Source organism: Lagenorhynchus albirostris, chromosome 14 (genome assembly GCF_949774975.1).
Source record: "Lagenorhynchus albirostris chromosome 14, mLagAlb1.1, whole genome shotgun sequence".
Classification (NCBI taxonomy): domain Eukaryota; kingdom Metazoa; phylum Chordata; class Mammalia; order Artiodactyla; family Delphinidae; genus Lagenorhynchus; species Lagenorhynchus albirostris.
Genome location: NC_083108.1, coordinates 42,531,642 through 42,545,171, shown reverse-complemented (window position 1 = coordinate 42,545,171; position 13,530 = coordinate 42,531,642). Strand labels below are relative to the sequence as shown.

At 42.2% G+C, this 13,530-nt stretch overlaps 1 protein-coding gene across 4 annotated transcripts in view; it reads right to left on the bottom strand.

The window, feature by feature from the left end:
• Positions 1-3,642, bottom strand: part of LOC132503874 (desmocollin-2-like) — a 30,867-nt gene extending 27,225 nt beyond the window's left edge. For 2 of the 4 annotated variants that reach the window (XM_060120726.1, XM_060120727.1), the window contains exon 1: positions 3,346-3,585. In XM_060120726.1, the coding sequence (XP_059976709.1) occupies positions 3,346-3,414 (69 nt within the window). In that variant the 5' untranslated portion in view covers positions 3,415-3,585. Of the gene's footprint in view, positions 1-3,345 lie in introns of all 4 variants that reach the window. The other 2 variants (XM_060120729.1, XM_060120728.1) reach the window with 2 other exon arrangements.
• Between the last annotated feature and the right edge of the window lie 9,888 nt (positions 3,643-13,530).

Below are 13,530 nucleotides of genomic sequence, written 5' to 3'. Positions count from 1 at the left end.
TAAAGTATATTAGGCAAGAGAATGATATTAGATGGCATATGAATTGAAAAGAAAGAGGTTAAAAAGAACCACTATTTGCATTTGATATGACTATCTGGAAAACCCAAGGAAATTAACCACAAAACAATAAGAAAATTTCATAAGGGAGCAGAAACAGCTATTAAAATACAGAAATCATTAGTCATCATACACATAAACAAAATCTGTTAAACAATATAATGGAAAAGAAGAAATCATTTTCAAAAGTGATAAAAAGTTAGAATACCAAAAAGTAAACTTAACAAGAAACATGTAAAGTTTATTTGAGAAAAACGTGAAACTATTTCTGAAGGACACAAAAGCAGACTTGAACAAAAGAAATATATATTATTATTTTGGATAGTAAAAAATCAACAACGTACGTATATCAATTTACACTAAGTTAAATTATAAAGTTTATGATCCCAATAAAAATCCCATTGGGCTTCCCAGGTGGCACAGTGGTTAAGAGTCTGCCTGCCGATGCAGGGGACACGGGTTCGTGCCGGGTCCGGGAAGATCCCACATGCCGCGGAGCGGCTGGGCCCGTGAGCCATGGCCGCTGAGCCTGCGCATCTGGAGCCTGTGCTCCGCAATGGGAGAGGCCACAACAGTGAGAGGCCCGCGTACCGCAAAAAAAAAAAAAAAAAAATCCCATCAATATTTTTTCTGGAACTAGACAAGCTGATATAAAATGTAATAAGGAAAAATAAACAATTAAAGATAGAAACATTATGAAAAAGAAAAGCAATGAAAGGATATTAGCTTTAGCAGATACTGAAAGGTCTTATGAAGTCTCAATAATTAAAACAATGCAGTATTTGGTATATGAATAGACAGAAAGAGAGTAGATGCATATAAATTGGAAAGGAAGAAGTAAAAGTTTCTATTTACATTTGTTACAATTGTATATAGACCATAGGGGTTGTAACTTTTTGTTAACACTCACTAGCCATTTATGAGTTTCTATTTCTCCACATTCTTGCCTACAGAGCCTGTTGTCAAACTTCTGGATGTTTGCCAAATGAGAAATGATATTTCAATGTATTTCTTTCTCTTTTTTTGTAATACCATTTTTAAATTATTTATTTGTTTTTTTAAAGATGTTTTTTGATATAGACCTTTTTTTTCTTTTTTCCTTTAACATCTTTATTAGAGTATAATTGCTTTACAACCAATGTAGTTTTAAATTCATCTTTCCTTACTATAAGTAAGGCTGAAATATTTTATGGGACATTTTTATTACTTTATGGTTTTTCAGGTCCATGTTCATGCTGGACTTCTTGATTTAGAAGAGCTCCAACCACAAGATGGAATTGTATAAGGAATGATTTCGATTTAGCAGTGGAGATCCCTGATGACCTTAGAGAGACAGAAACTTCATTAGGCGTTTAGGTAGAGGCAGCGTTCAAGTGGTTACTAAATGTGTGAGATGAGGCAAGATGAGGAAGTTGGGAGAAGCTGATTCACAGAAGGGTGATGGAAGGGAAATGTAAGGGGTGTCCCCCAAGCCATTTTTATTTAGTAATGTTCCTACTTTTCTTTAACACGTCTATCACATATGAGGCTCACAACCACAACAAGCATCTGAGGCTAGCAGGACTTTGCACAGACATGCACATGAGCATCAGAACAGCTTAAGACCCACCAAGCCTTCCAGCCAGAATGCAGTAGGATGAGGGGGGTAGCCACAGCCACCCCACTTCTGGCCTATCCAGCTTTGAAGCTAAGGAAGGCCAAAGAACGAGGATTATTCAACTTTATTATTCAACTTTATTATTATTCCCTTATATGTGCTTTCTTCTAAAAAGGAAGTGAGAACACACGGAAAGTTATGTGTGTCAGTATATAAGATCAAAGCTATGGCCTGCGCCTTTTAGTACCCGTGCCTAATCATGCCTTTTCCTTCAAGGGCAATGTTTAAAAAGAAGTGTCCAAAAAAAAAAAGTGTTAACTTTATTAAGAATCTAAGCAAAATCCGTTCCTCTTGTCATCAAAGACATATCTTACGACCGTTATTTACTCCCTTCTTGATTTCCTCAGCTGTGAACTATTACTTGCTGTGCACCCGGCCCTGTGTATGTTATTAATGTGCCCCGGTAATTTAGTTAAGAGTTTGAAGTCCCTGGAGTTCCATGGGAAAGGCATTCTAATAATAGTAACAACTACAATTTCATGAGTTAAAAACTTCAGGACTTCGTTGTAAAACGAGAGCGGTAGAGTAAGGGAAATTACACGGATATTTCCCGCCGCCAGTTGCACCCCTCCCAGAAGGAATCCTCCCTCTGTCTGTTCTCCAGGTTCGTCCCCTTGTCCTTCAGGGTTAGGGACTGGAGCCCTAACGCCTGCGGCTCAACGTGAAAGGACACTATGCGCTTTGACCTCTGTACTTGGTCTATGTAAATTTTGTCCTTCCAGGGGACCCAGGAAGCCCTGACTGGGGAACCTCTGATCCCACAGTCTCCCAGGGGCTGCTCTCCCCGCACTGGATTCCTATGCCTTGAGGTCCCCCAAAGAGACCTCGGTCTTTCCTGCCAGGGAGGGGGGCTATCCCTTCCGAATAAGGCCACCTCCTTTTTCCCTCCCAGCTTTGGGGTCTTTGCTATTGGGTTCTTTAAAGCGGGAAGGAAACTAGAGCTGGAGGGCTTGGCGGGGGATGGGGGAGCGGGGAGAATCTGTATGCCTCCGAGGCGAGAGATCGGGAAAGCCACTTCCCCGAAGTTCAAGGGGGATGAAATCTCACGTGCTGACAAACAATGGAAACCGTACCAAGGACCACCGAGGGCCGGCCCATCTACTATCTTTAGGCGCAGAAGGTGGAGACCGCCCCAGCCCCAGCTCTTCCCTCCCCCCTTCACTCACACACTAAGATCAAAAGGCGCCTAGTTCTTTCACCCAAGGACCTGCGATTTCGATCCCCAGCGGCTCCCCTCGTCTGCGGCCGGAGCTCGGCACTGAGGTCGAATGGACTGCCCCGCCCGGGGAGGTGCGCGAGGCGCAGAGGAGCAGCGCGGGGCGCGCAGCGCTCGCCGGCTTGTACCCAGAGGCCACGGTTTGGGACGGGCGTTTGCAGCCGCTCATCTGCCTGCGCTGATCACATCTACCGGAGACAACCTTCTCCTCCCCTGCGGGATCGCTGCGCCCAGCTCGCTCTCCTCTGTCTGTCCTCCCCCCTCCCCCAGCCTACGGCACTTTTTTCAGCCAGCCCCAGGCCCAAGAACCCCCGCATGGGCCGCCGCCACCACCGACCCCCGCCCCCAAAGTTTCCCCTCCCTCCCCCATGGGTCCGTGCGCCCACTCGGGACCGGGGTCCGGGCAGCCACTCACCGCGAGGGTCAGCAGGAGTTGCCAGCAAAGGGCTCCGCTCGCGGAGCCTGTGGGTCGCGCTGCCGCCATGGGAGGACTCGGAGGCAGGTCGCCGGCCGAGGCACCCGGAAGGCCGGGGTGGGAAGGCGCAGCCGGGCGAAGGGCCGCGGGCCAGGCGCAGGCTGGGCCGGCCGCGCAGGAGTGCGAGGCAGAGAACGTGGCGCGCGGAGGGAGCTGCTTTTCTTCTCGGTTTTTCTGAAGCTTCTGCGTCTCACCCCAGGAGCTTTTCCTCTGACCGAGGGTGGGGTTCCAGGCGCGTCCGAAACACACCGATCGGCCCCTCCTTGGTATTTTCTCAAGTCTTTATTTCTGGAAGAACGCCAACAGGTGGGAACTCCCTCTCGCCGCCACCCTTTTTCTGTGCTAGGTGTTTCTCACCGACGGACACCACCCATATGCCCCATCTCCCCACCGCCCCGGTATCCGCCTTGAGGATTAACAGCTGGCCCTGCCCAGCAGAAGTCCTGACTGTACAGAGACTCGGTCCCCGAGCGCGTCCTGCCGCAGGAGGGAGCGCGCTCCCGGCCCCGACTCCGCCCCGTGCGCAGCGGCCAGTTTCAGACCCGCAAAGGCCGCCTGGGTGCTGGAGAGGTCGCGTTTTGTGTCACAGCTAACTAAGGCCCGCCTATTAGAGGGTTGACCCCAGGTAGACTGTTTTATACACTCTTTGCTGGAGTTAATTTACTGCAGACATCCAAGTGCAATTCAGACAGAGGTTTCATCTGTGGCACACCTTTCTTGGGGTCTTGTTTGGTTGTTGTTGGTCTTTTTTTTTTTTAACAGAAATGTCCTGGCCAGTATAGCAATGATACAAGGAAATTACAATAATTAATCAATTAAAATAAGGGAATCCAGGCATCAAGGGTGAGTTACTACTGAAAATACATCTTGTAGACGTTGGTTAAATGTGGGCCTACTGATTTCATCCAAGACCTTCCTTTGTCACAGTTAAAGCCAACCACTGACCTTCTTGTAACTTACCTCCTAAATTGGACTCCTGGACGTCTGAGATTTCTCTCTTCCCTTCCCACCTTAAAAACCAGAGTTCGTGGTAAGAAAAGAAAAAGAATAGGATAAAATCTATGTTTTGGTTTCAAGTATACTTAAACTAGATGAATTATAGGAGTACTTAACCTGGAAGATTAAAATATAAAAGAGGTATGCTTGCAGCTCTTCAGAAAGCAATGACAGGGCATTCTGAATCTCCTGCACCTCTTTTCAATTATAGCTTAAACCAGGGAATTCTGACCACAAAGGAGAAACTTGTCTGTTCCATTTCATTTGGTTTGTCTCCACAGGGATGTGTGGAGAAAACTTGTTTGAAAAGCCAGCCGTGATACATTTCAGCTCTTGAAAACATGTACAGTCCTAATACCATTATACACAGAGCCAAAATTATTATAATATTGACCATATACTTAAATTCAAAAGTATTGTCAAACAGTACCCGCGTTACATTCTATGTATTAGTCCCATGCTCTATTTTATTACTGAATGACACATAACGAGCTGTTCTGTTATCTCCATGTATATAAAATTTATCATTGAATCTTTGCTTGTAAAATAAGCCTGGGTCATCAGCACGAGACTATGGTTGACATCGTTCTGTTTCCATAATTTTTTAACCCTCATGTTTTTTCCAGCAATGCTTTCATAAACACACCTCATCCTATTAATGAAGATATCATGATCTCTAGCGTGAAACTTTCCAGAGGAAGAGAAGCAAGCTAGTTTCAGGTTTAAGAAATCTACTCAGGGGGCTTCCCTGGTGGCGCAGTGGTTGAGAGTCCGCCTGCCGATGCAGGGGACACGGGTTCGTGCCCCGGTCTGGGAGGATCCCACATGCTGCGGAGCGGCTGGGCGCGTGAGCCATGGCCTCTGAGCCTGCGCGTCTGGAGCCTGTGCTCCGCAAAGGGAGAGGCCACAACAGTGAGAGGCCCGCGTACAGCAGGAAAAAAAAAAAAAAGAAATCTACTCAGGCTGTCATCATACCCCTTGACAATAGGACATTTCCAAACTCTTGCCTACCCCTCAACCTTTAATGCCTAAGGGTAGCTCATGTTTTTCCACATTCCAGAAAAGGGGAGAAGAGCAATTTGAAAAGAATTCACCTTAGATATTTATTTTCATCTTTCACATTATGTAACTGATTGAGGCTACTAAGATGGTGATTTGTTTGTTTCATTATGATTCTTTAAACAAAGAAATGAATTATAAACTCTAAACAAGGGGCCCAATTAATTTAATAGATTTAAATTAGACTATATGGCTTCTGAAATAGATTCTTCTATACTACAATCTTGAAACAACAGGTATAAATTTGAAGAGACAATGAAATATGGGAAGATGAAATTTTTAAGTATGTCTTTTGGCTGTGAAGATGATTTTGCTGACTTGAACTGGTTTTCCATTCTGCTATAGTAAAGAGAGCACCGGACCAAAAGTTAGGACCAAGTTCCTTTGTGTCTTGGGCCACTCATGTAACCTTAGCGCTCAGCACGCCTGTTTGTTAAGTAAGATAATTAAAGTAATACTAGATGCTGTCTATGGCACCTTCCACATCTAAAGTTAAACTACTTAGACTCCTTGTGGCTTATTTTTGAGAAGTTGGCTGGAAATAGGTGTTCCTTTCCAAGTAGAAAGTCAGAACCAGAGTTGTCCTTAAAAAACTGAACAAACAGCAAGGCACTTGGGGCACATCTCTGCAACCTAGCTTCACAGTTTTCTAATTTCAGAAACCGGAAACTGAACATATTAATGGCAACAAAAAAATACCACTTACTGATATGTACACAGGGACAGCTCTCTTTGAGCTGCGTGATTCCACTGTTGAAGCCTGGGGAGAAGGGTCCATGTGGACACGTGATCTTTAGGGTGCCTCTATCTTGGCGTGGCCAATGACACAGAATGGAACCTCAAAGCAAAGGAAACAGACCTAAGGGGGGAAAAATGAGGTTGAAGAACATTGTCTAGTTACTTTACAGGTGAAAGTGAAGAGGAAAACATCAGATAACCATAATAAAATGAGCACAATTAGACTATTTACCTCTCAGAGTTGTTACAAGATTAAATGCAGAATAAAACCTAGCATATTCTAAGAGCTCCATGAATGTTGGTTAATATGGGTATCCCTCTCCTGCCCACTGCTACCATACCTTTACAACCCACTCATCGCCCACCAGGCTTCATGCTCATGACAGTTCCCTAGTTCCTGTTCTTCGTCTTTGCTCAGGTACTGGTCTAGGGCTGAACCCCAGTGTTAATTCACTCACCACTCCCAAATCCTTCAGGCTCTGTCCCCCCAACACGACCCCCAGACCTCATCTGATTCAGAAGGATTAACGATGCAATACCAAAATGAGATGCCGCAGCTCGCGCTGGTTTTGTACTTACTGAAAATTGGAACCAATTTGCTTTCAACATTTAACAAACATTTATTGAATGTCTACCCTGTATTCCCATAGCCCTCTTGGCATGCATTCCTAGTATTGCAGTTAACATACTGAATAGAAATTCTGTTCACTTTTTCTATTTCTCATTTTACACTGTGAGCTTCTTAGGGCAAGGACCATCAGAATTCTTATATGATGGGAGAAAAGCTTTTTAAGTGCTGCCTTGTTCGATAAATAAAATATTTATTTTTTAATGCTGCCATATTTCTTTGAAGTTCTCTTCAAAATTATCCTCAATAAAAGAGTGTACTAATCAAATTCAACTTCCATTACCTTTCAAAATATATTTTTGAAATAAATAAGGGGTAGAGTGTGAAATAAACAATCAGTCCGTTCTTATCGAAGTACTTTCACTTAAAAGACCCTCAATTAAAAAACAAGCCAATGAATGAATTCTGAGGCAGTTGTGTTGAACATGACCGTGTCTGCTCTTGCCTTTAATAGAATGCCATTGACATGTGCCACTCTGGAGTGCTGTGAGCAAATATATCCTTAAAACCACAGAATTTTCAATTATTTGCTTTACTAACTAACTAGTTTGACAAGTATTTATTCAGTACCAACTATGTCTCAGGCACTTTCTCAGCCCTGGGAATGCTGTGGTGAGCAAAACAGAAAGGGCATGTGCTGGAAGGAAACGCCTAAGGAAGTACAATTGGGCTGAACAAGTACTCTCCACCTGCTATTCACCTCATGCGGACTCTTTTGTGAAAGAAAAGACTAATCTCAAGTTAAGTGCAAAATGATATATAAAGAGTGTTCTATAAGGATGAAAAATCACCAACTAAAATTCATGTGTTCAATTCTGAAACGGACCTAGGGACAGGAAACTCACTGTTTTGTGAGATCACTTCACTTAGAACATATTTGCTCTTGGCTTCTTTGACAGTCACGTCTCCTGTTTTTCCTGCTTTCTCCTTCCCTTGCTGGCTGGGTCTGTGCATTCTCCTCGCCTGGATTCCTCTGCTCGACCTGACTTCTAAATATTGCCACACACAGACACATTTGCACTTTTTCAGATCTGTACTCGAGAGGCTCCTTCTACCATGGGTGTTTTGTATATGCTCTTCCCTTACCTGGAACTTTCTTCTGTCTCTGGCCTGGCCCAGCCAATAAATAGCAACTTTTATTTTCTCTCCCACCAGGTCAAATCCCTCTCTGATCAGGTCAAATCTTCCTCATTAAAAAACTGCCTGGGGCTTCCCTGGTGGCGCAGTGGTTGAGAGTCCGCCTGCCCATGCAGGGGACACGGGTTCGTGCACCGGTCCGGGAAGAACCCACATGCCGCAGAGCGGCTAGGCCCGTGAGCCATGGCTGCTGAGCCTGTGCGTCTGGAGCCTGTGCTCTGCAACGGGAGAAGCCACAACAGTGAGAGGCCCGCGTACTGCAAAAAAACAAAAAAAAAAACCAACTACCTGTTCTTTAGAGCACTTGTCACAATTACAATGTTAAATTTGAGTAATTATTTGATTAATATTTGTTTTTCACCAAAGACCATACATTTTCATGACTGCACTTGACCTTTTTTGGTTCTCCCTGTATCCCTGGCACTAACCAGCATGAATCCTGGCACATCGTAGATGCCTAATAAATAATTGTTGAATGAGTGAGTAAATGAATAAATGAATGAATGACTCCTGGGAGGTTTTTTTGGTAAGTAATTCTTTGTTTTTCTAATTTTAATGTTTTTTGGCCTGCTAAAATGATGTCTTGAGTCAAATTTAGCAGGGTGAGTGTTCCTAATCTGGTCTCAAACATAATGGACATGTATTAGTATATTTGTTAAAATGTGAGCTGGGCCTACCAAGAATTTCTAGTACGGTTTTTGCACAAGAACAGACAAATAGGCTAAAGAGTTTTAAAATTCAGAAAGAGACCAGTGCAGAAATAGGAACTTAATATATGATAAAAGTGTGGACAGCACACACCACTGAAAAAAGAAGAAATTATTTAGTGGTGTCGTTAGGAAAACTGATTCTTTACTAGAGAAAAACAGAACCGATTCCCTACTTACCATCATGTACAGAGTGGACTCCAGATGGGATAAACTTCCTGTGGTGACAAAGATATAAGTTAATGGAAGACAATATAGAACATCTATATGACCCGGGGTAGAGAAAGATTTTTAAAATAATGCCCAAAAAGCATATACCATAAAGAAAATTTTAAAAGATACATTTGATTACATTAAAATTCAGGCTTTCTATTCAACAAAGGACACCATGAATAAAGATAATAGGTGATAGATTAGGAGAATACATTAGTTATGACTAAAACAGACAAGGGAATAATATCTAGAATGTGCAAAGAATTCTTACACATGACAGGAACCACAATAGAAAAAAATGGGCAAAGGGTGTGACCAGGCATTTTACAATAAAGGAATCCCAAAGCCTACAATGCATATTTTAAGAAACCAGAGAAGTGCATTTTAAAATCATAAAATATCCTTTACACCTGTTGGACTGACAAAAATTAGGAAGCTGATGCTTCCTTGTCAAAGTGACTCCCTGATTAAATCTAACTCTCTACCCTCCCAACTGCTACTCAAACCTCCCAAACACCCTCCTTTATCCTTAGTTTCCTTTACTGACTTAGCTTTCAATTTCACATACAAAATAGCTTTCAATTTCACATACAAAATAGCTTTCAATTTCACATACAAAATATCAAGGAATACTACAAGCTTCCCCACACCTACCCACCTGTCTGCATCTGTGCCATATTTATTATATATGGGCTTTTCTTCTATACTGTAGAAGAACTGCCTCTGTTCATGGCTAAGGTCAGCTTGTACACTTGGGCATTAATTCCCATCTCCTCCCACCTCCTTGAGAACATTGCTCTAGCAATTCTGTTCCTTCTCTCCTATGTCATCATTTAATCCATCTCTATCTTCCCCAAGTGTATATAAACAAAACAAATTCCTAATTACAACATTGATTTTTAATTACAGACATGGAAATGTAATTGCAGTTCATAGAGACAATTCTATGTAACTCACTCCAAAGAAAATAATAGCAAGGAAAGTAATAGTAATTTATTTAAATGTGGGTAATTTTTTCATCTATTCGATTTGGGGAAGCCAGCTAAAAAATATAGATATAGAGATAGATAGATGATAGATACATAGAGCTATAGATCTATATAGATATCTTGATGAAGATTAAAATGTGGTTACCAGGGGGCCTGGGAGGTAGGGAAATAGGGAAATCTGGTCAAAGGGTGCAAGCCTACTTAAGTATATGAGTTGACGGATGTGTCAATTAACTTAATTCTAATAATCATGTCATAAAATATACAGATATTAAATCATCACATTGTACACTTTATGCACACCAGTTTTGTCAATAATACCTCAATAAAACTGAAAACAAAAACAAATCCAGTCATTCCCCAAACATTTACCTGGCCAGCTACCATGTTCGTGTTCTTAGCCTACGCTAGCCCCGGGTCCAGTCCCAGCAGAGTGGGCTTTCTAGGAAACACAGTCCAAAATAAAGAAAACCTGTTCAAGTACTTCAAACCTTTTCCAGTGTTGAGGCTCAAGGCAGGCCATTCCCAAATATGCCACCATGGCGTAGTGATTATTTTGAGTTAAAGTTATTGAAGAACTGGCCAATGCGAGAGGGACACTCTAACCCTCCTTTCTGTCTCCCTGAAAGCAGGAAATAAATCTCCTGTGAAAGGTGCCCTCCTGCATCTGGAGGTAGAAGGACACCCCTATCTCCAGAGACAGGGAATTCGGGCTGAGATCCTGTATAAACCAACCTTGCTACTTCTTAATTTACCACCCAAGCCCAAATTCTGTTTAGTTTCTTTACTCATTAAGCACCCAAAACCGAAGTTTCTTTGTCCTGTCAATTCCTCACAAATTTATTGTTTCTTTGCCTAAAAAGTATAAAAGCTGCCTGCTTTGGCCACTGCTTAGGTCCATTTCTATGACACTTTTGTGCATACAAATTGAAATATGTTTCTCTTTCTCCTGTTAATCTGTCATGTGTCATTTTTTTTTTTTTTTTTTTTTTTTTTGCTGTACGCGGGCCTCTCACTGTTGTGGCCTCTCCCGTTGCGGAGCACAGGCTCCGGACGCGCAGGCTCAGCGGCCATGGCTCACGGGCCCAGCCACTCCACGGCATGTGGGATCCTCCCGGACCGGGGCACGAACCCGCGTCCCCTGCATTGGCAGGCGGACTCTCAACCACTGCGCCACCAGGGAAGCCCCATGTGTCAATTTTGTTATTAGTCTGGCACAAGAACTCAAGAGGGTGAAGTGGAAATTGCCTTCTCCCTGATGCTAGCCTTTTCAGGGGGTATTCTTAATACCTAGTAACTTTCTTAAAAATGCTTTCGTCCCATGGCTAACATTCTGAGTGCCCTTTATACAGTTTGCTGCTGTTTCCCGAAAATTTAAAAGTACCTTTTTCCTACTTCTCACTTTCTACTCCTCAACAGCAACAACCATCGCCACATAAATAAAATAAACCTTCACATCACATCAGTCTCCAGCTTCATTGCTGTGTTTAATCCCTCATCTCTCATCTGGACCACCTTCACTGGTCTTCCAGCTCTACAACCCCTCCAATCCAACCTCCCTAAGAGTGGTTTTAAATTTGTGGTGTTTGGAACTTTAGTAGATCTTGTTTTTTGCTTATTTCGTTTTGCTTTTGGTTGGTTGTTTTGGCTTTGTTTGGCCTGGGAAGCCTTACTTCCACTCCATCTAGAATGTCTTCTGCTTTGCTCAGGGAGCCTTCCCTACTTCCCCATGGAGGGGAAGCACTTTGAGTCTTCTGCAGCTTTCATATCTGCCTCTGTAATTGGTTATCTGACCAAAGTGTTGTAATTATTTCATTTATAAATCTGTCTCCTCTGGAGTGCATTAACCTTCTATTCTTTATATACTCAAATAATTGCAGAATTCTGGGCTTGATTTATGTTTGGACAAAGAGTGTACAGTATTGTTAGTAACAAAGGTAGGAACAGCAAGAAAGCGCTAGTTTGCGCAGGAGTTAAATAATTTGCTTTTGAAGGTACTGAGTTTGAGATTTCTGTGAGTCATCAGGCTGGAATAATTAGTAAGCAATATGGATGTGGAATTCAAAAGAGACATCCAATCTGAAGACGCAAACTTGATCATTATCAGGATATGAATAGTTAGGGCAACTCCAAATGAAAGCCATCTATCTGTTTCACCCATTGATTCTGCTGTGGAGAGAATGGCTCTAATGTGAGGAAGACTGTGTGTCTTCCACCTTCCCACAGAAATGTACCAGCTGAAGATTGAAATTTACATTGTAGAAGGATGTATGTAAAATATTTAACACAGATTCATAGGAAGTATTTTTTCTTTTAGGATTGATAAGCTAAAAACACTTTCCATTGTAGTATGGACCTGAGAAGACCATTTCAGGAGAAATGTTCAGGGGGTAATCACTGGTCAGCCTTACCTTTAAATCCTTGCCCTATGAAAACCTAGCAGTCTGATCTTGTTTAAGTCACCTAACCTCTCCCAGCCTCAGTTTTCTTTCTGGGAAAAGGAATAATAAACACCTAAACTTGGAAGTATGTTATTAATATTTTCAATGAGATAACATTTGTGATAGTATCCTGTAATGCTTGCACATAGTAGGTGCTCAGTAAATGTCTTCAACAAGCATTTACTGAGTTTCCTCCATGTTCCAGGCACTGTTTTAAGCACAAAGATCTCTGCCCTCATGGAGCTTACACTCAGATGTGGGGAGGGGAGAGAAAACAATGAACATAATGAAGAAACAAATTATATTGTACACCAAATGGCAACATAATCCATTTTATATTGAAAATTCATGTAGTGTAAGTAGTCATAGCCTTTAACACCTGCAGGGTCCAGGAAAGTAATCAAAATAAATAAGTTAGGTTGGTTGAAAAGAGCAGCCCTTTTTATTATTCTGCTTTTGTGAAGATAAGAGCACAAAAAATACATCTCTTTTCCTTCCTACATCTACCTTCAGAAAACAATGGTACAAGTGTCATGACAAATGGCAATTGACAGCCTTCTTATCTGAGACATAAATGGCAAGCCTCCTAGGGCTCTGGCACTGGCAGAGACCCTGGGAAAGTCACTTGTCACTTCCAAGCAATTGGTGGTCTTTGGGAATATGGACTCCGTGTTGCCAGACCCGCCAATTTTTCAAGCAAAGTCACAAATTTGCATTTGGGGTGAAATATCCTGATTTTTAATATAGCAGTTTATTTATAATTTTTTCAACTGTAAAATCTTCTCCTCTCCTCCCTCCAAACCCCCCAAAATTTGCAGACTACATATGGTTTAAGGAAGTAATCAGGTTTAAATCTCTGAAAAAAACTGAGGTTTTATTTATGTCACTTTTAAAATAAGCTTTAGCTCTGCAGTATTTTGTAAAACTTGGCATGTGAAAGAGTGTGAGCCACTCAAACTACTACATAGTCCACTAACTATTTTTTTTTATTGGAGTGTAGTTGCTTTAGAATGTTGTGTTAGTTTCTGCTGTACAGCGAAGTGAATCAGCTATATGTACACATATATCTCTTCCCTCTTAGGCCTCCCTCCCACCCCCATCTCACCCATCTATGTCATCACAGAGCACTGAGCTGACTCCCTGTGCGATACAGCAGGTTCCCACTGGCTATTTATTTTACACATGGTAGTGTATATATGTCAATCCTAATCTCCCAA